Source organism: Zeugodacus cucurbitae, chromosome 3 (genome assembly GCF_028554725.1).
Source record: "Zeugodacus cucurbitae isolate PBARC_wt_2022May chromosome 3, idZeuCucr1.2, whole genome shotgun sequence".
NCBI classification, from domain to species: domain Eukaryota; kingdom Metazoa; phylum Arthropoda; class Insecta; order Diptera; family Tephritidae; genus Zeugodacus; species Zeugodacus cucurbitae.
In genome coordinates this window covers 28,087,172-28,113,887 of record NC_071668.1, presented here as the reverse complement: position 1 = coordinate 28,113,887, position 26,716 = coordinate 28,087,172, and the positions used below count along the sequence as shown (strand labels likewise).

The following is a 26,716-nucleotide window of genomic DNA, read 5'->3' as shown; positions in this document are numbered from 1 at the left end:
TCCAGCGCACCAAAAAAGTCTTCGGCGCAGAAGGGAACTTGGAAAATAAGCAGCGAAAAAACGATATGCCCGTTGCTGCCACAAAACAGTGCCAATAGAAAGTAATGGAGGGGAGACATGAAGCCACGAAAAAATGCACACACACACACACAATGGACAAACACATTGGAAAAAAGCGCAGAGCTTCAAAATCGGCGCATAAGCAACTGACAGCGGGAAATCACAGCGTGTGAGCTGGTGACTCCATTGGCAACGCATCCTTTGCCTGCAACTGACAGGACGGCTTTAGTGCTTGTACGGCGCGTCGTGTGCAGTGGATTTGTTAACTTTACGTAGAATTTCACGGCGCTTAAAGCAACAGCAGCAAGCCAAATTGTTTGTTTGATAGACGAAGCTATTTGGCTACCTGAATCCTGCGACGGCACACACTTGCCACATGCACAGCGTCACATACATACGCGTCGCAGAACTTGTCTAAAAGCGAATTTGCTCGCTTATTGGTGCGATATCAGCGCTCAAGTACGGATTTGCGAAAGCATTCAAATCCATAAGTACTCACAAACAAGTACATATGTGTATGTATGTGTGGATGTGGGACGACATGACAACACCATAAATTATTCAAAATGCTGCAACATTCTGTGAGATATGGATATTTTGTTGTGCAAATATTTCCGTATAAATATTTCCTAAATGCTGAGCTTCAAATCGTTGTATACACACACCCAATCCACATACATATACAACACACATCCTCATAGTCGTAGATAAGTGAATTGGAAGCGAACGCGCAGCGTGTAAATCTGTGAAAGTTTATATCTATGAAGTATATACTACTTGCAGAGGAGCTTTGAAGAAAGCGATTGGTCGCATTATTCGGGCACTGTGAGGCGTGTGCAAAATTAAGGCGCTCACTTGGGAGTTTGGCGCAGCTAGAAAGTTCTTTGCTACTGCTTTGACGGGGGAATTAGAAAAGTTGAATTTATTTTCGCATCAGAAACGGCAGTTGTGGCAAAGTACTTAAGCGCTTACACAGTAGTGGAGCTGTAGTAGTGGGGCGATAATGCTTTATTTATCGCATGAGAAATGATTGTAAAGCACGGATTCCATATGCAATTCTATACATGTTGACATTAAATTCTTTATTAAATCATTCTTTGTATAGCAAGAATATTAAGTTTTGAATATTGCTTTCTATTTTAAAGAGCTTTTTAAAGCATAGCATTCAATTTCTCAAGAAAGTCTTTAAAAATGTATTTTACCTTTAGTATTATTGCGTAATATAGTTGTTTTTGTATACAATGAGGTTTGCTCAAAAAATTATAGTCTTTCCTTAAGAGATGAGAGTCATGCACTGTCGAGTACAAACCTCCCATATACTATAGATGTCAAAAGGTGTTTTTCTTGATATAATTTTATAACTTTATAAATCTATTCTCGTTAAAAGTGCGTCAGAAAAGGTTACCTTAACGGAAATAAGTTCCATCCTAGTTGATGTCTATTGCTTATGTAGCTAGGTAAGTAAACCGTGCTTTAACATGAATGAAAGATATGGAGGGCAAAGTCCATTCCGATTACATATACACGCCTTTCGTGACAATGGAAAAAACTGGAGTGATTAAATCAGTCTTTGTCTAAGCTTCCTTACCGACTACTCAGTTAGAAGTCTCAAAAGATTAATTTTGTGTTTTGAGTCAGCGACGAGTTCTGAAAAATTACTGGAATGCTTTTATAATTGTGGCATCGATCAGAAATTTTGCAGAAAATAAATATTATTCATTAAAATATGCATGAAATAATTCTAAAAATCATTTCAGCAAACTAGTATTCTGAAAAAGAGTTTGCTTAAATTAGTTAAAATGCTAATTAATTGTAATATTTCAGTTGTTTTTACTTTTTAATGCCAAAAAATGGTTTTAAATAAAATTTCATCGCTTGGCTTAATGAACCTGTAACCTTTCACACTCGAATTGTTTCATATACGCTTTGTTTTTGTACTTGCTGAGGCATACACATTTTATAAATATTTAAGTTTTACATAATTACCTGTATTAATTATTATAGCTACGATTTTTAATGCAAAAATTATTTAAATTTTCTCTACATTTGCAATTTGTCGGGCGCAAAGAAAAATGCATTAAACCAATATTGACAAAAGGGGCAAACACCAGTTGGTGCTGCTATAATATTTTTTAATACCAATAAACCGAGAAAATACATGTACAACGTGGCATACAGAATTTTAGAACATTATAAAAAATGCACAGCTAACACGCAAACACCACAAAAACTAATAGGTTCACACACACTTTTTCTACGCCAAGCCTCGCTATTCAACATACACATACCGCGTAGAGGAGTTGAATGTGGATGCTGTACTAAAAAATAATATACAATGAACACGGAGTTTTTATATTGCTAAATACATATATACATATGTATGCATACTTTTTACGGTGCAATAATGAGGTGAGTGAAAAAAGCGGCAAGCAATGAGGCATGTTGAAAAATGCGTACCCACAATTCAAATATCACACCTTTATGCTATGCGGTGGTATATTTGTGTTATTTTATGAATATAATATGGCTAATGGAAAGTGTAAATATTTAAATAAAAAGCCTGAAAAAATTGTCGTATTATGTAAATATTAAGTGGCAAGAATTTGTGGCATGTAAACATGATAAGGTGCAAATGCGACAATGTGGTGACACACAAGCAAACACAGCGCAATATATGTACATATATTTGCGTGGCGAATGAGACAAAAAAATGTGGTTATAACGGTATGTAAGCTGCTATGAATACTCCTGTATGTGTGTATGTAGCATAAAAGTGCGCTAAACGCTTGAAAAAATGGCATGCAAGCTACAAAATGGCTAAGTGGATAGGGATTTGAAATGAATGAATGAAAGGCGCATGATGAGATAAGATATGAATGTACAATCTATTATATATGAACGTATGTATGTATATAAAGTGGTTGAAGCACAAAATGGGCAGTGTTGTTACTTGTGATGATATGAAATGATATGCATGGAATGAGGCGGGTCGAAAGGGAAAGCGATTTTAGAACACATATATACAATGTATATGCAGCTAACTTAGATAACATTTATACAAGTAAACATATATAGAGGCGATATTGTAAATGTTTATATAGATGATGATGTTTGGGTCCAATATATTTTTATTTTCATTTACATTAGCACCAACACCAACAGAGCATTACCACCAACGCTACAAATCGAGCAATTATATAGACGAAATTAAAAAACAGATTATACATATCTATAATTATACTGCACCTTGAATGTATAACGGAAAAGATATGTATGTAAAATATGCAAAAAATTAAAAAAAAATTCGCATGTGGAAATTAGGAAAACAATTAATGCCTTAAGCCTTAATTAAATATATGGATTATGGCTTAATACGGCAAAAATAAACACTGAATATGCGTATAAAAAGTCATTTAGCCGTTCGGCGTTGTTGCAAGCGGCTTTGGAATGTTTTTTTTATATTTCTTCTTCTTTATTGTTATTGTTTTGCCGACGCTTGTTTTGCATTTATCATTATTATTCTCTACTTTATGTTTTCCTATAGCTTCTTTTTTATGCCACTATCTTCTAAGCGCATAATTCTTTTCTACTCATTGGATGCTCACTCAGTATGACCAGCAGGCAAACCAATATGGCCGCCAGTGCGCCCATGCTCAACTTGAGCGTCTGTCCCTCTTGCACCAATTCGCAATTCTCGCCCCAGAAGCCGTCCGGACAGATGCATCGGTAACGCAGACGTGGATCCAAATTGATGCAAGTGGCACCATTCAGACATGGCAGGTCCAGGCATTCGTTACGGTCCATGCAGCCTTTGGCATCTGGCGACATGACGCGTCCTTCACCGCAACTATAAGGCGTTGGTGACGAAGGTTGCAGTTAGTTTTTTTTAAATTGTTTGAAGCGTTGTTGTTTTTGTTTTATTAATTTATTTACGTGCAGCGCATGAATATATTTTGTATTTTGAATTATTTGTTTGCGATGATGACGATGGTGGCAGTTGTGGTGGTGGTGGTGGTGGTGGTGGTGAAAAAGATATACATACATACAATTTATTTATATTTATGTTATATTAGGCGAAAGTAATATGCAAATGCTCATTATAAGGATTTTAGAAGTTCGCAAATCAATTGTGTGAAAATCATGAATTTTACGATTTTTATGATTTTTGCTTGTAAGCGATGTATGTGTGTGTGTAAATGCTTAACGTTCACCAATGGATATACAAATGGACATGTCTTAAAATGAAATTAAAATAGCAAACACTTGAACTTGAAAATGTGTTTGGATGGCTTATAAAATAACCAGTAATTTAGATTTCAAGTAGTGGTTGTAGTTTGTTGGGCAAAGTAACTTCACGGGATTACCGAACAACTTGGTCTAAAGTTAATAAAATTCGAATAAATGTGTAACTATTATGGCTTACAAACATCATATATGTATGTAAGCTCACAAGTTTGGGCAACAAAGCATATGACAGCATCCGCTCCCCAATGTCCAAACTGCATTGTGCTTCGAAACTTTCCGAAAGGCTTTCCTTGTCAAATTCAATGCAGTCGAAGTTGCAGCAAACTTTTGCAAAAATTACAAACATATATCTATTATATAATATATATAGATGAATTCGCCTTATGTAATATATGCCAACATATGCACTTTCGACCCATTACATCCTTGTAAATAGTTCGGTTTCTTAGAAGCTTCTTTTGCTTGCTTTTTTACCAACCTTGCTTGCAACTGCTTCAATTGTGGTTTATTGCATACACTTCACTTCACTTCGCTACTGCTTTTGTTATCGTTGTTTTGTTGTGTCCACATAGTTTGGTTTGGTTTGGAGTCTTGTTAAAATTTCGCTTGAGTTTGAAAGTTTTTGAATTCAGCACAAATGCTCTGCATGTTTTCCCTAATTATTTAGAAAGTAAAAGTTTCCTAGAATAGTGACAGGTGTGCGTGTGTAACGGCAAGCTGCTTCGCTCAAGACGTCTATTACTTTACGGATATGGAAGTGGCTGATGTGGTATCTCTTCGGCAAGTTTTAAGCCGACAATATGCCGAATATGTGACATTGATAAGGAAAGTTTTGTGGCTTAGTTAAAGCTTTCATATTTTAATAAAAAGTGAAAGTGCTCAAACTATTTACATTGGAGCTTTATTATATTTCAGAATTTCGAATAAAAGCGGTAGAAAAATTTTCAGTTGCAAGCGCGGTTACGCGGTATTCAAAGCGAAAGGTTTAGCTGAAAATAAGATTTTTTGTCGCAAATACTTATTTAGCAACCTCTTCTTTATGAAATGTGAACAAATATAGAATGCTTCGAACGTAGTCTTTATTAAAATCCTGTCTTGGATGAAAATCTTGAGGAAAGCGAAATATGTAGTATGGTAATATAACAGTTTACTACGGTTTATAACCTATATTTTACAGAAAAAATCATCGTCCAATACTGCTAAGAAAAGTCAATCAAATGAGTACTACATGCTTAATTAAAGCTTAAAGATTAAATTATATTATAAGTGTCATTTAAAAGTGATTTCAAGTCATTAACACCACAAAAGAATCATCGCTGAAAAATATTAATTAAAGACCAAGCTCCAATGCTAACGGAAAATTTCACATTAATTTAATTTTCACTGTAAACATTTCACGGCATGATTTTCATATTTCATGGTCACGGTACGTATTTACCGTAAATTGCTATAATTGCAACACTTTGAATTTTCATATAAAATAAACAAAATCTGTGTCAAGCCTGGGTGTTTCTTCGAATTATTGGGTATGGCTGTTCAAAAACATCAGCGCTAATTACCATACAAACACCATGTGTACTTTTGACCATAATTGTATACTCTTGGATTTTTCGAAAAGCTTTTTGTGGAATTTTACACATGTTTACCTGATAATATTATTTTTATATTTTATCATAATTTGTTTAATTTTAACTCTTTATAAACAAATGACTTGACATAGTCTGCTGTTTTATTTATGCTGTAAATTTATGACTTTAAAAATTAAGAATAAGCGAGAAAATATATCCTTATGTAATTTTATTCCAAGAATAGTAGAAATAGTATCAGGACATTGTTGGTCCGTTCCTATATTACACATTGTTTTGGAATGGGTTTAAAGAAGTCACAGTTTGTGACGTCATAAGTGAAGAAATAGACGATTTTGCTTGCCATTTCCGTAAAGTTCAATAGCCGTTACATTGCTGTCATATTTTATAGGTGACTCTGTTTTAGTAAGCTCACTTATTCCTCAGTATATATTTCTCAAAATATTAATAAAACATTATTCTGTGCGATTTTAAATCATGAGAAGAAAATTTTCATTTCAGTAATCATACTTTTCGATAAAAGCTCTAAAATTTTCTATGTATAAATAAATACATACATATGTACTAAAGAAGTAGATGACAGACTACTAAAACCCACTGAAAAGTTAGAAGGAGTAATTATGCACGTTTCTTTGTATATTGCTAAGCATGTATGTGCAAATATAATATACGCATAAAATATGTATGTATGTAAGACACTTGTATGTGTGTATCATAAAATTTTCTTTGACATAAAAAAGATAAAAACTTCAGATGAAAACAAATAAAAAGATTCTCCTGCGCCATTATAAGCAAATATGTTTATAGATAATCGTACAGTCGTACACGCATAAAGAAATGAAGATAAAAAAGGCGTTATATTACGAACCAGTTATAGTTCATAAAGGAACAAGAAAATACCAATTCGAGACCTTGAGTTGCATTGAACGAATAGTATCATATACTAGTACTTACTCGTTTATGAGTAATCACGTATATATCTAAACTTTCCGACACATACGTACAATATTTGTGATATACACCAAAGTGAAATGCACTGGTTCTTAGATTCCAGGAGTTGGCATGCTTTTTACCTTTCAACACTCAAAGCTATACTAAGTAAAGTTAGTGTCTGTAGTGTTGCGTAGTAATAGCTGCGCTGCGGAGTGTGAACTAAAAATGTTTACGCCTGAGTATGGTATGTTTGTTTTTTGCAATGTTGAGTGATTTCTTTCGCCAACCTTGATCGTCACTCTACACTTTGCGCGCCTCCCACTGCATTTACACCGGTATGGAAAATTGTTGCTGGAAGACGCTTTTTTCAGTTCAGTGTGTGTAATGATGCAGCTAGTGTCTGCAGTTGAATGTTTCGAGCGTTTAGGACAAAAACACGAATGACTTTTCGTAATGGAGAGTGTATGGGTTGGCTGTAAAAAGCGACTTTGTGTTTTTGTGATGACGACATTTCACTGTTCGTTGTTTTATTGCGCTTTGCTGTTTGTTGTGTTTTATGACATGGAGAGCTTTGCTCACTTGTAGGTGCACAAACAATCGCCTTGCATGTTTGTATGTGGATTAAGCAAAAAATGGACTTGTATATAAATGAAAGTTGTATGGTTTTGAAAGTGAAAAATCGTTAAATGTTAATTTTTAGCTTAGCCAACTGCAGTTCTAATATTATACATTTGGGTTTAAAGACCTTCTTATTTATCCGAAGTTTTAGCAAATTTGTTTTAGATATCTTTTTCAATTATCGGAAGTGATGAAATGTAATAAATATATAAGAGTTATAGTTCCAACATGCTGTTTTTAAAACTCAAAGAATTATTAGATGGCTTTACATTTATTAAAAAAAATCTTAAAGTGTTGACCACAATTATTGAAATGTCTGGTTGCAATAGACATTTAACCATCAGTACGTTTCCGTCTATATACCATTTTATAGTATAATTATTGATCAGCACTTATGAAAAGTTCAAAGGAATCAGTACAACTATACTATCAATAAAGTTGTTCAACAAAAATAAATTATCTGACTGGTGAAAACATTTTGATCATCAATAACTTTATCATATTTCTATTTTTAAAGGTTTAGAAACTTTTGTTGTTGAGCTAATTATTTGTACTTATTTAGGCAAGATGGAAGTATTCCATTTATGATTGAATGGAATGAGAAACTCAAGAATGTTATGAAAATAAAACGATAGTAAGGCAAAATTAATGTGCTTGCGTGCCAATTGCAACATAAATTGAATTTAAGCGATACTCACGTGCACTCATATTCGTTCCACAGATCCACACATTCGAACGGCTCCGGGCAGATGACGTTGGAACAAGGTTTATTAGAGGGACAATTCTTTTCCAAATTACGCGCCATAGTCGCTTGACCCCATTGCGTGCCATTCATTGCGGGTGGTAAGGGTAAATGTTTACCCTCAAGCCTATAAGCAAACGCAAACATAAAATAAAAACCGCATGAATAAATGGTTAGTAAGTCGAGCCGTTAGAATGCAATGAAAATGCCAAACGCTCTAACGCAGGTTTATACGCAATCATTGTACAATGCTGTACACTCACCTGATGTCGTCCAGGCAGCTCTTTTGGTAATCCGAATATACTTCAAACGTGCGCACGCCCGTATATTCGGCCTTACCGCCAGCATATACACCCTCCTGCTTGTCGACCAGTAGCCACTGGTGACCCACAAATTCGAAAGTCTCATTGTAACGTCGGCCTTCGCCGCCATCCAGCTCCAGGGTAGCTGCCGAACCATAACGATTAATGCGTACAACATGCCATTGACCATCGTCCACCGCGACTGCATTTAAACATAAATCTTTCTCCTCCGTACGCAGTGAATTGAGATTGTAGCGGAAGTGTAGACGCGCATCCTTAATTTCTAAAATTCCATATTCGCGGTTATGTTGGTCCGAAACACGAAACAGTTCGCCGTGTTGCTCACGTGTACGGAAGCGTAATTGTATTTGTGTGCTGAAACGATCCGGTTCAAAGCTGAGCGCATACTTAACGTAACTCTGCTGCTTGAAGGTGGTCGGTATGGTGGGTATATTGCAAGCTGGTCCCGTCCAGCCGGGACGACATTGGCAGCGTGCTTCTGAAAGTGAGCCAACACAGTTGCCATGTTCCCAGCAGCGTGCCGTCTGCTCTGATTGAGAGCAAACTTCTTCCGTTTGTTGACAACCAGTTACACTATTGCGTGATAGTCCTGGATGGGCCAGGTCATAGAGCTTCGAATTAAATACCAAATTTCGTATGCAGCCATCAAAAGCTTTGGCGTTGGGCGCGTAATGCCAGAAATATAGTGATGGATCGAAGAGGTCGCGGTATATTCCACCCACCTGTAGTGGTCCATTAACATTCAAGTATTCATTGAACGGCGGTATTTGGCCACGCGCTTGGCAGGACATATCGTCAAATTCGGGTGGCGAGCCATCTTCCATTTCAGTAATATTTGCCGATTTGCAGAAATCTACAATCATGCGTACATTTTCTGTATCCCAAAATATGTCGATGCGATGCCATTCGCCATCGTCAAGTGACTTTTTCGTTTTGACGCGCAGCTCTAGCGTACCGGAACCGAAATCCAAAAGCAAACGTGGATAACCACGCTCCAATTCGAGCGCTATGTAATCAGTAATAATCATTTCTTCGCGTTCTGGTGGGACGATGGGTCCATTGTAAATGAAAAGACCATCCGGTTTCCTGGTTATGAACTCCAAACTTAAATGTGATTCATCACACATTTCAAGTGGCGGGTACCAAGCCCAACCATTGCCTCGGAAGCTGCGTGTTGTTTGTTGACAGCGTGGACCGTTATAGCCAGCTGGGCAGGAACAGTGCGGACCAAACCGCGTATCTACACAACGTCCACCATTGTAGCAAGGAGTGTTGCGACAAGACTCAGGTTTTGAGAAGTTACGTGCGCCGCAAGTGCACTCAGCAAGAGTGTCTACGCGCACACCCACCAAGGCAGTCTTATTCGCATTAACCATGTAAGGCAAAGAGCTGATATCCAATGTATTTGTGCAGGAGCCCTCACACATCTGATTTTCATACAAGCATTCATCAATGCCAACCATGGTGATGTTGAAGCCGACATCTTTCTCAATCTCCTCACGGTTCATGAGTACTATACCATTTAGACGCACTGGTTTGTAGTAAGGCGACCCATGCGCGGAGAACCGTATATCGGTTAGTGGCGGGTGTCGACGCTTAAGTTGTACACTAAATATATCTACGTTCTCGCGATCCGCATTCAGCAAATCGGCCAACTTGTCACGGAAACGATCCAATTTCGAGCGACTTAAACTCTGCGTGCGATAATTCCAGACTCGTATGAAATCTTCATCTGTGATGCCAGAGACACGTATAGAACCTGAGTTGATTACCGCCTCATGCGAGATCTCACGCACTGTCACCGTAATATTGGCAGGCACATCGGTTTGTGTGTGTTTGCGATCGTATACCTTGAAGCGTAAATAATAACGTCCCTCAGGTGTGCCAGCGCGCATTGTTACCATTCCCGAATCCTCGTCCAACTTGAAACGTGGATGTTCTTGCGTTTCCCAATAGAATTTCTTGTCTGGCAAATCCCAATCATCCAGATCATACACATATACGCGTCCAACTTGTGTATCCGGTGATTGGCCTTGATAATTGTACACGAAAATATCCTTGGATCCAGGCTGCATTTTATTATCGTTTACGTCGCCAATGATGACGGTGAGTGTGCTGGTGCCGGTCATTGCGGGAGAGCCGTGATCCTTGATCACAATTGGAATCATGTACTCTTTCTGTTGCTCACGATCGAAGGAACGCAGCGAAGAGATTACAGCCATGCCATCGCCGTTGGCGCCCTCTATTGTTGGAAGAGATAAAATGGAGGTAAAAATGGTATGTAGTTATTATGTTTTTTTTTTATATTAAGCCCTCAGTTATTTAAAAATTTTTATACTCTCGCAACAAATGTTGCTAAAGAGAGTATTATAGTTTTGTTCACATAACGGTTGTTTGTAACACCCAAAACTAAACGAGTTAGATATAGGGTTATATATACCAACGTGATCAGGGTCAAGAGTGGAGTTCAAATCCGAACGTCTGTCTGTCCGTCCGTCCGTCCGTCTGTGCAAGCTGTAACTTGAGTAAAAATTAAGATATCTTGATGAAACTTGGCACACTTATTTCTTGGCACCATAGGAAGGTTGCTTTCGAAAATGAGCAAAATCGGATCACTGCCACGCCCACAAAATGGCGAAAACCGAAAACACATAAAGTGCCATAACTAAGCCATAAATAAAGCTATGAAAATAAAATTTGGTATGAAGGATCGCACTATGAAGGGGAATATTTGGATGTAATTTTTTTGGGGAAGTGGGCGTGGCCCCGCCCCCTACTAAGTTTTTTGTACATATCTCGCAAACCAATAGAGCTATATAAACCAAACTTTCTGCAGTCGTTTTTTTTAGCCACTTCCTAATGCAGTCCAAAAATGAAAGAAATCGGTTCATAACCACGCCCACCTCACTAACGAAAAACGTCAGAAACACTAAATTTCACATAAGAAATGGCAAATGAAAGCTGCACTCAGATTTTTTTACAAAATGGAAAATGGGCGTGGCGTCGCCCGCTTATGGGAACTATCTCAGGAACTACTCGACCGATTTCAATGAAACTTGGTTTGTAATAGTTTCCTTACATCCCAATGATATGTTGTGAAAATAGGCCAAATCGCTGCACAACCACGCCTACTTCGTGTATACCAGAACTTTGAAGACGATCTGAATCGTTTACTTTACAATATATAAAGTAAGTACTAGTAAAGATATCGGTGCAGAACTTTGCACAAATACTATGTTAATAGTGTGGCAGCCCCATTCTAAAAATCGCCGAAATCGGACCATAGGTTTTTAAGGCCTAATATTATGGTTTCCAACTTTCAATGGACTTTATACAATATATGACGAATATGTGGGTCAAATTGTGTATTATATAATATAAATAAAGTTAAATAAAGAAATTGCGAGAGTATAAAATGTTCGGTTACACCCGAACGTAGCCCATCCTTACTTGTTCATTATAAACTAGGAACTTTAAATTGCTTTAGCGCATTAGTTTGGTTTATATCGTCGTACATAATCTTGTCCATAAGAGCTTTAAATTTGCTTGTATTTTGTAAGCACTGGAAAACATATTATTTCGTTGTCACAATCATTTATGCATACCAAAACAAAAGGCCAAAGCCAAATTCAAAAGTTGCAATTCACAATTCATTTAAATGGTTTACCCATCTAAAATTTGGTGTTTAGCTTTTGCAACAAGAACTAATTTTATTGTTTCAAGTTGTAGGAAAATAAGAGACTACCGAGAAGGACAGAACAATTGTGCCAATTACTCAACAGAGCGTGTGCATTCATATGTATGTGAGAAGCTACATTGAATCGAATTCAAAACAAATTAAGCAAACCCAGCAAATATTTAGTAACAAGCAGCTCATGAAGTAGACGTTTCGGAGCGGTTCTTTGTTCGACATATATTTCCGAAAAGAAAGCTGATTTCAGTTTCACAAATTATACATAAACAAGAAATCATAAATTTGTTGATCGTTCAAAATAATTGCGACTTTGGAGATATTCAAGAAAATTCACTCAGATTCTCAGGTGTTCCAGAAGTTCATAATTGATCTCAGTGGTCCAAAAGTTAATAATTGTTCTTAGTGTTCCATAAGGTCATATTTGATCTCTAATGTTTTGATTTAAATTGAGTCGATTCTAATTTAGGCTTAGCTAATCAAACTAATTTGTATATTATTATTATATTTTTAAAGGCTTGCTGGGAGCTATGTTGTATTTATTTTAAATATGGTGTGACTATGTGCGAGTAACTGAAACATTTTTGGTACATTGCAAACAATTTATTGTTCACTCTTTCGTGTTACCGGTTCTACAATATATTTGGTGTTGTAACTACATTTGAATCTAAAATGTGTTTTACATTACTGAAAATGAACACAACTCTATAGCAGAACTGGAATTTAGCTGCAAGTGGAACAAAAAAGATGTCATTGGTGAAAAATTACATTTTATGGAATAAGTGATGTTTTGGGATACCTCAAAATTTTTTAGCTCACACTTTCTTCAAACTAAATACATGAAAACCTACACTTGTACACTCAAAAAGACACAGGCTGTGGGATAATCGATTTTGAATGTATTTTATACCCTCACACATAAATTTGCGATTGAATGAAAAATCAAAAAAAGAGTATGCATTGTACGAGTGTTTCCATTCAAGGTACGCTCATAAATTCTCATCATTAACTACAGAATTGCGAACACATAAATGCAATGTAATGTTGAATTTAACACCATTGTTTGTTTATGTTTGACTGAATTTTCTGGGAATTCTTGTGCATCTTCTACTTTTTTGAAAATTCATAGTAGTAGGCAAGGAGAGATGATAATTAGATTTGGTTTCTTCTTTCTCATGAAATTCGAAAGAGTGAAATTTTCTCGAAAAAAGATAATTACATGCATCAACTGAGGTTTGATGATTAATGTAGATTATTGAACATTTAATTTGTTGCATACTCGAAGTACGGACAAGGGATTTTTGCTATTATGCTTAAATTTTACAGTGTTTTAATAATTCTGCTGAAAATGTTACATTTTACTTACTCTGATCTTGTTCCACCTTGAAAGACGCACGTATTATGTCATCAGCACTGGGATCTAGTCTGAATTGGAATGGCGGACCATTGCTCTTTGAACGATCATCATCGTCTGTAGCCAATATTTCAACGACCTTCCTTGGTGGCACATGCTCTGGCAGCACAGGCCGATAATCCTTTAAGAATTTCGGCGCGTTATCGTTGATATCCTGAACAATTACAGTCAGTGTGGCAGTTGCAGTTTTCGGTGGTGAACCATCATCGATTGCCAATATTTTCACTTGATGTCTTGGTACAACTTCGCGATCCAATGAACGTTGTATTGTCACCGAGCCATTTTGATTAATAGCGAATTGTCGCTGCCGATCCGAAGAACGATCAATCGAATAGGAAACTTTGCTCTTACCGCCTTGATCGGGATCTGTAGCCTTGAACTTTTCTAGTTCTGTACCAACCTTCGTGTCTTCAAATACGGATACTTCTACATTGGCGCGTTCGAAGTGCGGTTTGTTGTCGTTAATATCACGCAGTTTTACCACAACCCATGAGTAGGCCACATGGTATTTATCGTTGTCATTGTCCTCACCCTTGTCGTTGACTTGTATGCGAAAGCGAAAACCATTGCTTTGCAACTGATCTTCATAATCTAGTGGCTGCACAATTTTCAGTGAACCTGTGCCATCGTTATTGCGCACCATTGTGAACTTATCAGCGCCATAACCGCTGTTGTCGATCACTTTGTACTGAAACTTATTCGTTTCATCCTCATCGTGCACTGTCACCGTGAGTATAGGCATCTCGGGCAACGTTGTGCCATCCGTTTCGTCCACCTCCGTAAACCACTCGTCTTTCGTAAACTGCGGCGGCATATCGTTAATATCTTTCACACGTATGGAAGCCGTCCCCGTGCCCTTTAACCCTCCGCCATCCATGGCGACAACTTGTATTGAATAATCCGGTGTGCGCTCACGATCCAAACAACAGACTGCCGTTTTTATAACACCAGTATCAGGTTCAATTTCAAAGATCGGCGAACCCGTTTCCTCCTCAATTACATTCTTCTCAATGGAATACACAAGCTTTGCATTGGATCCCTCATTTGGATCATCGTAGTCGACAGCTGTCATTGTCATCACCACCATACCGGCAGTACCGTTCTCTGTGACATTGCCAAAGTATACGCCTTGTGGGAATATCGGCGCATTATCGTTAATATCTTTCAAATTCACTTGGACATCAGCATAACCGACGAGGCCTTCACCACCTTCGTCTTGTGCGAAAACTGTGAAACGCCATTGTGGACGGCCATTCGGTTGATCACGATCCAGCGGCTGCAGGGGAAAATAGAAGTAAAGAAAATTTTGAGTTCTCTATGTAGGCATTTCGGGAATGTATATGGTGGTCCTTTAACAGTGGAAGTAAGTATTCTTTTGACAAACTCATATTATACATAGGTGTGTATATCCTCAAAGCTGTCTGCAAAGCTCTCGATCTAGCTTAAATCACTTAAAGTGGGTACGTAGTTGAATCTTATACTATCTCCACTGTTTATGGCTGTCATATCACCAGTAACGCTTCTAAATACTTATAAACAGAATGAGCACGACACTAACCCATTTACCTGCATGAGCTCTACATATTATTAAACCTATTATCATGTATGTTGTTGTTTGAGTAACCCGCATAGCAAGATCTTAACGCTTTGTCTTCAGAGTGCCCTTGTACTTAAATAAGTAACGGGTGATTTTTTTGAGGTTAGGATTTTCATGCATTAGTATTTGACAGATCACGTGGGATTTCAGACATGGTGTCAAAGAGAAAGATGCTCAGTATGCTTTGACATTTCATCATGAATAGACTTACTAACGAGCAACGCTTGCAAATCATTGAATTTTATTACCAAAATCAGTGTTCGGTTCGAAATGTGAAATCCGCTTTTTTATCGACAAATTTTGTTCAGCGATGAGGCTCATTTCTGGTTGAATGGCTACGTAAATAAGCAAAATTGCCGCATTTGGGGTGAAGAGCAACCAGAAGCCGTTCAAGAACTGCCCATGCATCCCGAAAAATGCACTGTTTGGTGTGGTTTGTACGCTGGTGGAATCATTGGACCGTATTTTTTCAAAGATGCTGTTGGACGCAACGTTACGGTGAATGGCGATCGCTATCGTTCGATGCTAACAAACTTTTTGTTGCCAAAAATGGAAGAACTGAACTTGGTTGACATATGGTTTCAACAAGATGGCGCTACATGCCACACAGCTCGCGATTCTATGGCCATTTTGAGGGAAAACTTCGGAGAACAATTCATCTCAAGAAATGGACCCGTAAGTTGGCCACCAAGATCATGCGATTTAACGCCTTTAGACTATTTTTTGTGGGGCTACGTCAAGTCTAAAGTCTACAGAAATAAGCCAGCAACTATTCCAGCTTTGGAAGACAACATTTCCGAAGAAATTCGGGCTATTCCGGCCGAAATGCTCGAAAAAGTTGCCCAAAATTGGACTTTCCGAATGGACCACCTAAGACGCAGCCGCGGTCAACATTTAAATGAAATTATCTTCAAAAAGTAAATGTCATGAACCAATCTAACGTTTCAAATAAAGAACCGATGAGATTTTGCAAATTTTATGCGTTTTTTTTTTTTTAAAAGTTATCAAGCTCTTAAAAAATCACCCTTTATATAAGTGACAGTGAACAGTAGTGATGCATCACTGAATGGTCGTGTAGGGGAGAGTAATTCGGACAGGGATATAGTTATGTATGTAGGTACAACATAAAGGATTATCGCTTCGTTGACTGTAGTTGACGTGATAATTTACTTGACAAATCTCCGTCAAACATGTATTTGCACTACATCCTGACATACACACATGCCACACGAGCATGTTTATCAGCACATTACTCTCATAACTCAAAAGCCAAATTTAGCTGAGGAGGTGCAGTCGGTATTTCATTTTAGTTTCTGTTTTTCGTTTCACAGATATGCTGAAAATAGAAAAAAACACTGAACCCGCTACCATTTGATGAATTTCGGGTGCTTACTACAACATGAATCTTAAGAGATCCCGGTTCGTTGCCTTGACTGCTGAGTTGAATTTAATGCAAACTTTTGGGTGTGCGACACATGTACAAAAATGGATACACGCGAGACAAAGCACAGCAGCATATCGGAGCAACGCTTGGAACGCATAAATTTGTCGACCACAATCTCTACGAAGCCATTGACAATAGCGCCACTGCAGCTGTGGCAGGTGAAGTGCCAGAAATTGCAGTTAGACTTAGAGGAAGTGTGCATTAAAGAGTTTGCGGCTAGCACTGGTGGTTGCATGAATTTATTAGATACCGGCGAAATTCGCTATGCGGTGTTTAGCACAAGCTTAACTACGCCCATAAATGTTGAGTGCAGTTTCAATGGCGCAGCGATGTGAATTTATGAAAATTTTCGTAAAGTTCATACCGGAATTTGATACAACCAGAATTCGTGTGTGTTGGTAAGCCTTTGTAGGCGGTTGAGTGCTTGCAATAATAATAATTGTGTTTGTCTTTAATGTTGGTGGTTTATTTTCGTCGTTCACTTGAAATACAGAAAGCTGCGAAAGTTGGCATTGGACGACTTACAGATAAGAAGTTCTGGCTTTGCGCGCGTTTACTGCGGATTGCTGAAATTAAAGGTTTTCTTTTAATTATTTCTCCTCCATTTATAACTGTAATTTATTGCTGCTTTTCACACGTGAATCCCGTGTATTGCGGCCTACATAAACATATTTTACAACGACCTACATACGCATATGCGAATGCACATGCATCTTCTGCGTATTTCACTTTCTCAATTAAGCAGCGCATAATGATTCATATATATGTATGTACATACCGTGTATGTATAAACAAACTCTAGTGCATTTCACTTTTTCACCCTACCATTTACCCTTGCGCAATTGCGTTGAATGCATTGTAGGCTTTTATAGCTCTGGATAATCAGGCAATCATCTGCTGTGGCTTGCTTACCGCACTCTTTCGGTTGTTATCTCTGCCTTACCTGTCTTCTGCAACTGTAAATGCTTCTTATTACGATTGTATGCATTGCATTCATTTAAAGCGCTTGCCTTGCCAACAACGAATTCGTAGTCTACTTTTGTGCGCACTTAATCTTGCTTTTAATGAGATTTTCACTTATTTTAAACAGTGGGCAAGCACAATGCTGCAGCCCTTCGTAATCATGCCAGCTCATCTCTTGCAATTGCAATCATGAATCAATCAATCGCAGCACGGCATGGTAGAGTTGAAAATAAAGCATCGTGTATTTTCGCAGAATACTCGTATACATTCAGAAGAGTTCGGATTACAAGAAAATTCAGTGAAGTATGTTACTGGATGAAGTCGAAAAGGAAATTGTTAAATATAACACATTGGCTTCACGAAAAAATACTTTAAAGTATTTACTTGGAAACGATTTTCATTTGATCTTCGATAAAAATAAAATAATATTGAAAAATTTCAATAAATTAAGGTTTCGTTAAATCTTATTTCCCTAGTATATACAGAGTTAATACGTTGTTTTAAAAATTATGTAAGTACATACATTAATAAATAACACAACTACTAAAGATAGTTGTCAATTTTTTTTTAATTATTTTTATTTTCTATATCATCTCTAGCTATCAATTTAACGACAATTTGAGTTTTCACTCCTAAAAAGTATATCAGCATTAAACAAATTTGAATTCAATATAAAATGCGGGTATGAATCAATCACTCACTTTCACCCCAGCTCGACAGCACTGTTAATTTTTTTTTGTAATTATCTGTGATATGTATATACCATAAGCTAACGACCATGAATGCAGATTAATTAAAATTTCAATCACTCACCTTAAGCACGAATATTTCTCCCGTGGTGCGGTTTATATCGAATTTACTATTGGCAGGATTATCCGGATCGATACCTTGACCTGTCAAAAAGTAAACAATATTCTGAGGACGATCCTTATCTCCATCGGTGGCGGTGACCTGTTATGCAGCCAATAACAAAAGCGATCCAATGCAGTTTCAGGCAGTATAAGCAAAAAAGGCAAATATTTTTTATTAATATCGAATGAAAAACGTATGAAATTACTTTGTATGTAATGTAATAGTGTGTTGGGGAAAATAATATATTTTCCCTCAAACGTTTGTTAAGTTCAATAATAAATAGTTCAAGCATGACACATGCAACTAAAGTTATAGTATTGCAAATACTAACGAATTAAGCATTCTACGAAAAGAAATATTAAACTAATTTTTTTGAATACAAAAATTTTGTTAGCACATGCTAGTTTGTTATTTATATGCCAATGTGCCTTAGATGAGCTATTGGCCAAATAAAATATTTATTTGAATACCTACATACATATAATTCACAATAAAATATTTAAACATATTTTACAATAATTCCATTCATCTTCAGGCGAATTTTTCTATTTGCACTATTCATGTGAATTTCAGTTATTGAATATTGTATTATTTCTAAATTGAGAAAATTGCAATTGTGCAGATGTGCATATTTTTCGTTATAAACATAGTTATTTTTATGCAATTTCGTTTTATAAAATTTATACTTGAATATATTTCCCAAATTACAGCAAACGCGCAGTTACATAAACCGTCTTCTAAAATCTTTCTTTCACAATATGTATTATGGTTTCTTGAATAAAAAATGTAATCTAACCAATTTCTTTTTGTTTACTCTTACAATATTTTTAGTGTATTACAGTTTATTGAATTAAAAAAAATTATTGCAAAATAAAATAAAAGTAAGACATATACACATGTCTGGACTTGGACTTTTCAAAATGTACAGATACATATGTATATATATATATGTACATGCTCTTCATAATATAATTAGAAATTATGCTATTATATTAACTAATAATTCAACAATAATCTTAATGTAATTGCTCTATAAACCAGCCTTTCAATATATATTTCTTAGGGGGTGCCGCTAAAAAGAATTCTTGTAGTTAGACCATATATATGCTACAGTATCTATGAAACACAATTTTGTAGTGAAAAAATACTTCTAATACAAAAACGTAGTTTGATGATTGCTATTTCGATTACTAAGTGCATTTTCTAATAGATGTCTCTAGGTTCAAACACTGGTCGAATAAATCGATTAAATCGTTTTATATCGATCTTGGACATTTGTGTCAACATTAACACAACAAAATATTTGTAGAGATCTGTTTGCATCCCAAACTTATTCTCAACTGAAAATGTCACTTTCTGAGCCGAAATCTCGACATTTGCGGCTAATTTTGCTTGACACGATAAAGTCATTCTCCAGCATGACAATGCTCGGCCTCACGTTGCAAAGGTGGTAAAAAAATATTTGGAGACGCTAAAATGGGAGACTGCTCCATCTGACTACCACTTGTTCCGATCGATGGCACACGGTCTAGCTAAAGAGCACTTCAGTTCTTATGAAGAAGCCGAAAATTGCATTGATACTTGGATCGACTCGAAAGATGAGGAGTTGTTTCGTAGCTAGCGACGGCCAATATTTTGAATAACATCCTTGTAACCGTTTTTATACAATAAAGCCTTAAATTTACAAAAAAAACGGCGAAAGTAAAGTTGTAGAACTAATATTTATACCAGTCCGAATACCGTCGGTTCGGATGAAAACATCCTAAACATATCAAAGGAACTTGTTGCATAATAACGATTTTGAATATTCGGACATGAAAAACCTCTGGAAAATGCCAATGGACGCCAACCCAAAAAATATAACTTTTAAGTAGAAACATGATTACCTTCCAGAGTCTAGGCGACACGTAACCGATTGGACTGTGCCGCGTGAATATATGTACATATGCTCGAATTTCTCCCGTTTTCACGGTTTTCTTCTGATCTAGTGCCCAGTGACATTCTTCTATACTCAGACCTAAAGAAAATGGGCTAGTAGATATGCAATTTCTGCTTTCCTGTTACTTGTGTGATAAACTTTGAAAATATTTAATTAAATTTTAACTTGAATTTTGTTCACTTATACACAATATAGAGTATACATTTGTATGTATTCTGAACACAACACGCTCTCATTGTATTAGCACTTGACAGATCATATATTACATACTTATGCGTATAAATCAATGACCTTTAATGTATGTACGTGTAATATATGGCTTTTGTTGAATTAATTTACAAAAGAGCAAAAATTAAAACTTCATTAGCTCGTTCGTGGTTAACGTCTGAATTATATATGTATGTATATGCGAAAGACACTTTATTATACTTCATTCAATTATAATTAAATAAAATAGTAGTAAACTAATTTTTGCTTTGGAACTCAATAAATCCACAACCATTAATTAGTGCATATCATTTGGATACTAAATATGTATTTATATTTCGTTAATTAGTTTGTAGTGGTAGATGAAGTATGAACAGTCTGTAATTGGAATTTAAGGTATGAAATTCGAAACATGAAAACCACACTACAATTATATTAATGTTAGCTATTTTATGAAAATACCAATTTCACACTAGTTCAAATTGTTGAATTAATTATACATTGATTTAATGTAATTACATTACACATTATGCTCAGTATTACCAGATTACTTCATATGTATATACAAATGTGTTTGTTAGGTTGAACCCGACACTTAAACTTTTACAACCAATTGAGTTTATAAAAAAATACTACAATATATACATTCCGTTGGTTGACAGTGAACAAATAAAAATTAAATATATATAAATAAATAAATAAAAAATACAAAACTAAATAATTAAATAAATTGGTTATGTGACAGTTATTAACTAATTTAATTAAACATATTTTTTGTTTTCTAAAAAATAGCGACCTGCATAATGGTGAACGGCGCATCCAGCTCCTCGTCCAGCGTGCGCTCATATAAAGTTTGTGGAAAAACCGGTGGCAGATCATTGACGTCGCGCACATAAATCACGATTGTTGTGGAATTCTCATTTAAACTATCGGAGGCAACCAATTTTAAATCGTACTTTAACATCGTGAAAATAAAAACAAGAGCAACGGAAAATGCAAAATAATAAATGTGTGTAAAATGTGAAAGGGTAAAAAAATGCGATAAAAATTTTGTCAATCTAAAAAATATGGCTCAAATGATGTTCGACGATTGATGTTCATGACTTGAATGATTTATTAATTTTAGTCGCATTTAATAAACTAAAATATATGTACATTTAAATGGACATTTTCTGCACAATATGTATTCAACTTTGTTACTCAACCAAATCGAGTAATACTTCATTGGAACGCATTTTTGTACAACATGGTTTCAGGATTGTAGGAACATTTGTGGTAACTGCTTGTTCTATTTCTGCATTTTTTGTCAAAGAGCATGTATTTGAAAGAGAGAGAGCACGTATGCATATACTCAATACAATTTGCCTAAACTCTTGCTGCTCTCGCTCTCTCTATTATTATACCATTCAGTGTAACGCAAATATACCAGTTGTTTGTTCGATTCGCTATCGCAGTTAATTATAGTATTTCAGTGTTTATTTATTTATTAAATGTATCTTAATGCATAAAAACTTTGTTCTTTCTTTTATACAAAGCTTAGGTAAGTTAAAAATATCATTGTGGAATACAAAATATGAAAATATATATACAGCGCACGCTCGGAAACGTATTCAAGCACTATACTTCCAGTCATTATTTTCCACACGGATAGACAAACCATAAATAGATTTTTCAATTTTGGGCATCTCTAAAGTAAGCAGTTTTTTTTTTATTTTAAATAGTCAATGCACAAAAAACGATGTTCACGTTTTAGAGCGTTCATGTTTTCGAGCGTGCGCTGTATAGCTATTATGGTAAATATAATAGCTATAAAATATTTAAAAACTAATTTTTAAAAGTCATAAAGCTCTACTAAAATAAAGTTTTGCGTCAATATATGAATGCTTTTATACTTTAAGAAATACTTAACGATAAATCATGCAAAAAGTCATAACAATATTTTTTTTTTAATATTAAAAGGTACAATAATACAATATATGCAATTCGAAAGCAAATATTTTTTTGGAACAAAAACATTATTGTAAGGAGAACTATGTCAAGCGTGCACAAAAGTGAAGCAAAACGAAAAAATCACAGTTATCAAAAATTGTAACAATGCTAAACGGAGTCATAACGAAAACAACAACAGCTAAAATGGTGGTAACACGATAAGCACGAAAGCGCTCTCTAGCTTTGCTCAAATTACGAAAAAAGGAAAATGCCACTTAGATATTGACTTCTACTTGCTACTAAGTTACACATTTAAAATGTCTGTGCAAGTGTGTGCGATTATATTATGGGTATATGGCCAATAACCTGAAGCACACGTTTCGGCAAATTGCGGTCATCCTCTTCGGTGATTTGCGTGCGATAGGTGGGGCGTTCGAAAACTGGTGGATTATCGTTGACATCCTTAACATGAATTATGACGGTCGTATAGTTTTCCTTCAAGTTATCGGAAGCGGCTAAACGCAGCTCATACTATTGGTGTTAGTTAGTTAGGAGGGACGCATTATTGGAGTAAGAAAAATTGGAGGAAAAAGTTTTACATTGTTTTATGTCGCAGTATGCAGTGGATGCGATAGTCGCAATCAATTCTAACAATTTTTTTATAATATTATGATAACACTTAGGGACTTAAGTTTCTTATATATTAAATATGGACTGTAATTATAAACAATTATATTCATAAAATGTTTTAACAAATGGAAATTGTGTATTTTTAAATTTACCAATATTTATAACCGATATTTGAATTAACAACCCGCATTCGTTGCAATTCGTGGGGTCTGAGACTCTTATGCTCAGAAACTATGAATGTAAATCGTTTGTCGGAAATAAATGAGAATATTGAATTTGAACATTGAACTTAGGATTGGAGATGAATCTAAAAAAACACTGCTGAGAGAATGGTTTAAACATATTTCCAGCTTCAATTTTTCTCTCATAATTAATCGAATACACAATAGATTAAATATAATTAAATTTGACCAAACTAGTATTAATAAATATTCGCGAATATATACTATTTAGTGTATACAAATATAAGTTTTAATCAAATTTATTTGCATTTCAGCTATATTCTTCCACTGTATGCCACTAAATTTTTGTCCTCGCCTGCAGCGTGCATAAAATAGCACCAGCTATGAATGGAATTGCAATAATGACTCTATGCAGATATACACTTTCAAATGCTGCAATAACATAGTCAAATTTCAAATAACACATGTATGCTGAGAAACAATCGAAACGTACTGCAGAAAGAAATTCGTCGCAAATATTTACGCAGACATAAATAAGTAAATAAATGAAATGTACTTGAACTGGTGCTGGTGGCCGAAATGGCATGTGCTCTATTGAATTCGTTGGCACTGCCAAAAAGTGACATTTTATTAGTTTGTACATACGTGGTGGTATGATTTCTCTTTGAATATGGTTGACGAGGAGATGTATGTGAAAAAAAATGTCACGCTTTTGCTAGAATTGTTTATGTGCCTTTTTGTTTAAGGTGGTCACGTTTTTCCAATTTCCATGCGATATATTGGGCAAACTAGTAATTTCCCAGCAGAGAAATATTGAACGTGGAAGGAAAGATACTAGATCACAACCTGAATTGCCACAAAGTAGCCGGAACAGCATGATACTAGAGGTGATACAGGGTTTCTTGGAAAGTTGGTTCAGAAAAGGGACATTATTATGTTGCCAAATCAGTATAAAAAGGAGTAATTCAAAATAAATCAAACTTAAAAATTCATCCAATAATATAGACTGAATTATTTAGAAATGTATTGCTATGGACTAGTTTGCATCCAATCTATGTTTGAAATTTGAAAATTTCTGATTTTGAAAAGAAGACAATTGAAGGAATAGTTGATATTTTATTTCATACTAGTTCTAAAGTACTTTATCACTGTTTTTCACTGCAAGGTTTGTATGAAACTAGAATTCATATGGCATATGGTACGGCCATTCAATTATCGCAGGGGTCTAGGAAACTTGTCCCAATCAACTGGCATATGTAATGAATAGGTAAACACCAATGCATATCGAAATAAATGAATTGCCAAACGGTTACAACCATCATGTGTCACATACATCTGCACATATATCAACACATATCTAACTGTAAGTGTACACATGAAAGTGTTATGTATGTAGGTGTGACAGCTGCATATTTCGCTTTGAAAATTTAATTTAAGTCTTGTGAGAATTCCTAGAAATATTTGTTTCTGTTGCACAGCTTTTCAGGTTTCAGTTGCAGTTCTATATGAAATATTGAATTATTTTAAAAAACACAAGTTTTAGCACAATTGTATTTAAAAAGTTACTTCTAGTTGCAAACTTATATGCCGTTATATTTTAACGATTTATAGTGCATATAGTTGTTTAAACCTGTTAATTGTGAAAGTTCCTTTAGAAAGCAATCAAAAGTTTCGAATTGGCAATGTGTGCACAAACCTACCTCTCTTTATTGTTGATATTTCAAAGTAAAGAACGGCTCAATATTTTGTGAAATTTGCACAAAACACCTGCTGGTAATGCTTTTTAAAGCAAACAGCTTTTCAGTGATGATGGTTTTAAATATATTTTTGTTGTTTTTTAGTAAATTCATTGATTTTGCTGGGAGGTCTACAATTTTTTGCAATTTTGTTTATATTTTACTGTGATATCCAGTCTGTTTGACATTCAATGTCTTTGATAATACTAACACTTTTCTGTACTAAAAAGTTGACCATAATGATAGCAAAGCTCTTTTATTGCTAATAAAAAATCACTAGATAGTCTAGGTTTACATAATTTAAATTTATATATTTTTTTTTAAGAATTATAAAATTTGAAAATTAAAGAAAAGAAAACTATCAGCTTACCCTTCGTCGAGTTTCGTAGTCCAAAGCGCCAGCCACATAAATGGCACCAGTCATATTTTTCACAGCGAAAGCGCCACCAATGTTGCCACTCGTAATTTCGTAACGTATACGCGAAGCTGTACGTATTTCAAAGGCCAATGACCATCAGTAACAGATGTAATAACAAAAGTGGCGATGTTGACATTTTTAATTTCATTTGAGACATTTTATACATATGACGTCATCATATAACAACGAAATTGTATTTCAAGTACAATGTGAGTGCCATTCCGTAATTTTGTTGCGTTATTCGTGCGAATCAGAAACGAAGACCAAACAGTACAATGCGTACAAAGAAGGAGAAAAAAAGACAAAATACATTTTATAGACAATTCTCTTTTAAAGTTTGTTATTGTACAACAAATATAATATAAGTAGTATATGTAGTCACTTGAGTGGGTTTGTACTTACATTCGTCGTGATCTTTGGCTGTAACGGTCAGCACTGTGTGTTGTATATCTTCGTTTTCATCCACTTCCGCTTCGTAGAGCGACTTGTCGAAGTAGGGCGGGTTGTCGTTCTTATCGGCGATGCCAATGCGTATAAATTTGGTCACTGTTAGCAGAAATACAAAATATAAATGAAAGGTTAAATGGTGTTCGGACAATCATAAATTATACATATGTACAAATGTGTTTACATGCGTGCGGCATATGAATACTTGACTGTCCGTGGCAATATTTATGGTTTATAATTAAACTTATTAGGAAAATGAAATAATTATGTAAATGTTTACTTCATTGCTGATAATTTGTTTACGGCAGCTGCAACAAAGTTCAATCATCCGTACATCGATAAATTATACGTATCTCTTTCTCACATATTATATCGCGATTTATCTATAGACTCAGCTCAAAATAGCCTTACGAAACTAACTGTAAATAACTTTCATTGTTGCTGTACTCTAACCATTTTAATCAAACAAATAATCCAGAATACAAACGGAAATAACGTGAAACATGCGGTAGTATTAGTATTACAAGTAGGTAAGGCGAAGCGCCTAAAATAATGAAATTATCACGTAATTCACATAAACAGCCTGCACGATTACGAGCAAAACAATGTGACACAACAAAGTTGTCTTTTACTCACTTTTGGCACTAATTTACAAACTGTTCTATCGTATGAACAGGCATTATCATAATACGAGTATGTGCCATGCATTGCGAATGAGAATGAAACTGAGCGCTCCATTTGTATATTTTATTAACCTTTG

At 35.5% G+C, this 26,716-nt stretch overlaps 1 protein-coding gene across 10 annotated transcripts in view; it reads right to left on the bottom strand.

Moving 5' to 3' along the window:
• LOC105212871 (neural-cadherin) overlaps positions 1-26,716 on the bottom strand; it is a 246,526-nt gene that overhangs the window by 15,530 nt on the left and 204,280 nt on the right. For 4 of the 10 annotated variants that reach the window (XM_054228303.1, XM_054228304.1, XM_054228305.1 and 1 more), the window contains 8 exons: positions 25,912-26,055; positions 25,462-25,577; positions 22,910-23,074; positions 18,430-18,567; positions 13,565-14,888; positions 8,448-10,749; positions 8,141-8,311; positions 3,666-3,907 (listed from right to left, as the gene is read on the bottom strand). In XM_054228303.1, coding sequence (XP_054084278.1) covers positions 3,666-3,907; positions 8,141-8,311; positions 8,448-10,749; positions 13,565-14,888; positions 18,430-18,567; positions 22,910-23,074; positions 25,462-25,577; positions 25,912-26,055 — 4,602 coding nt within the window. Of the gene's footprint in view, positions 1-3,665; positions 3,908-8,140; positions 8,312-8,447; positions 10,750-13,564; positions 14,889-18,429; positions 18,568-21,410; positions 21,570-22,909; positions 23,075-25,461; positions 25,578-25,911; positions 26,056-26,716 lie in introns of all 10 variants that reach the window. The other 6 variants (XM_054228308.1, XM_054228309.1, XM_054228307.1 and 3 more) reach the window with 3 other exon arrangements.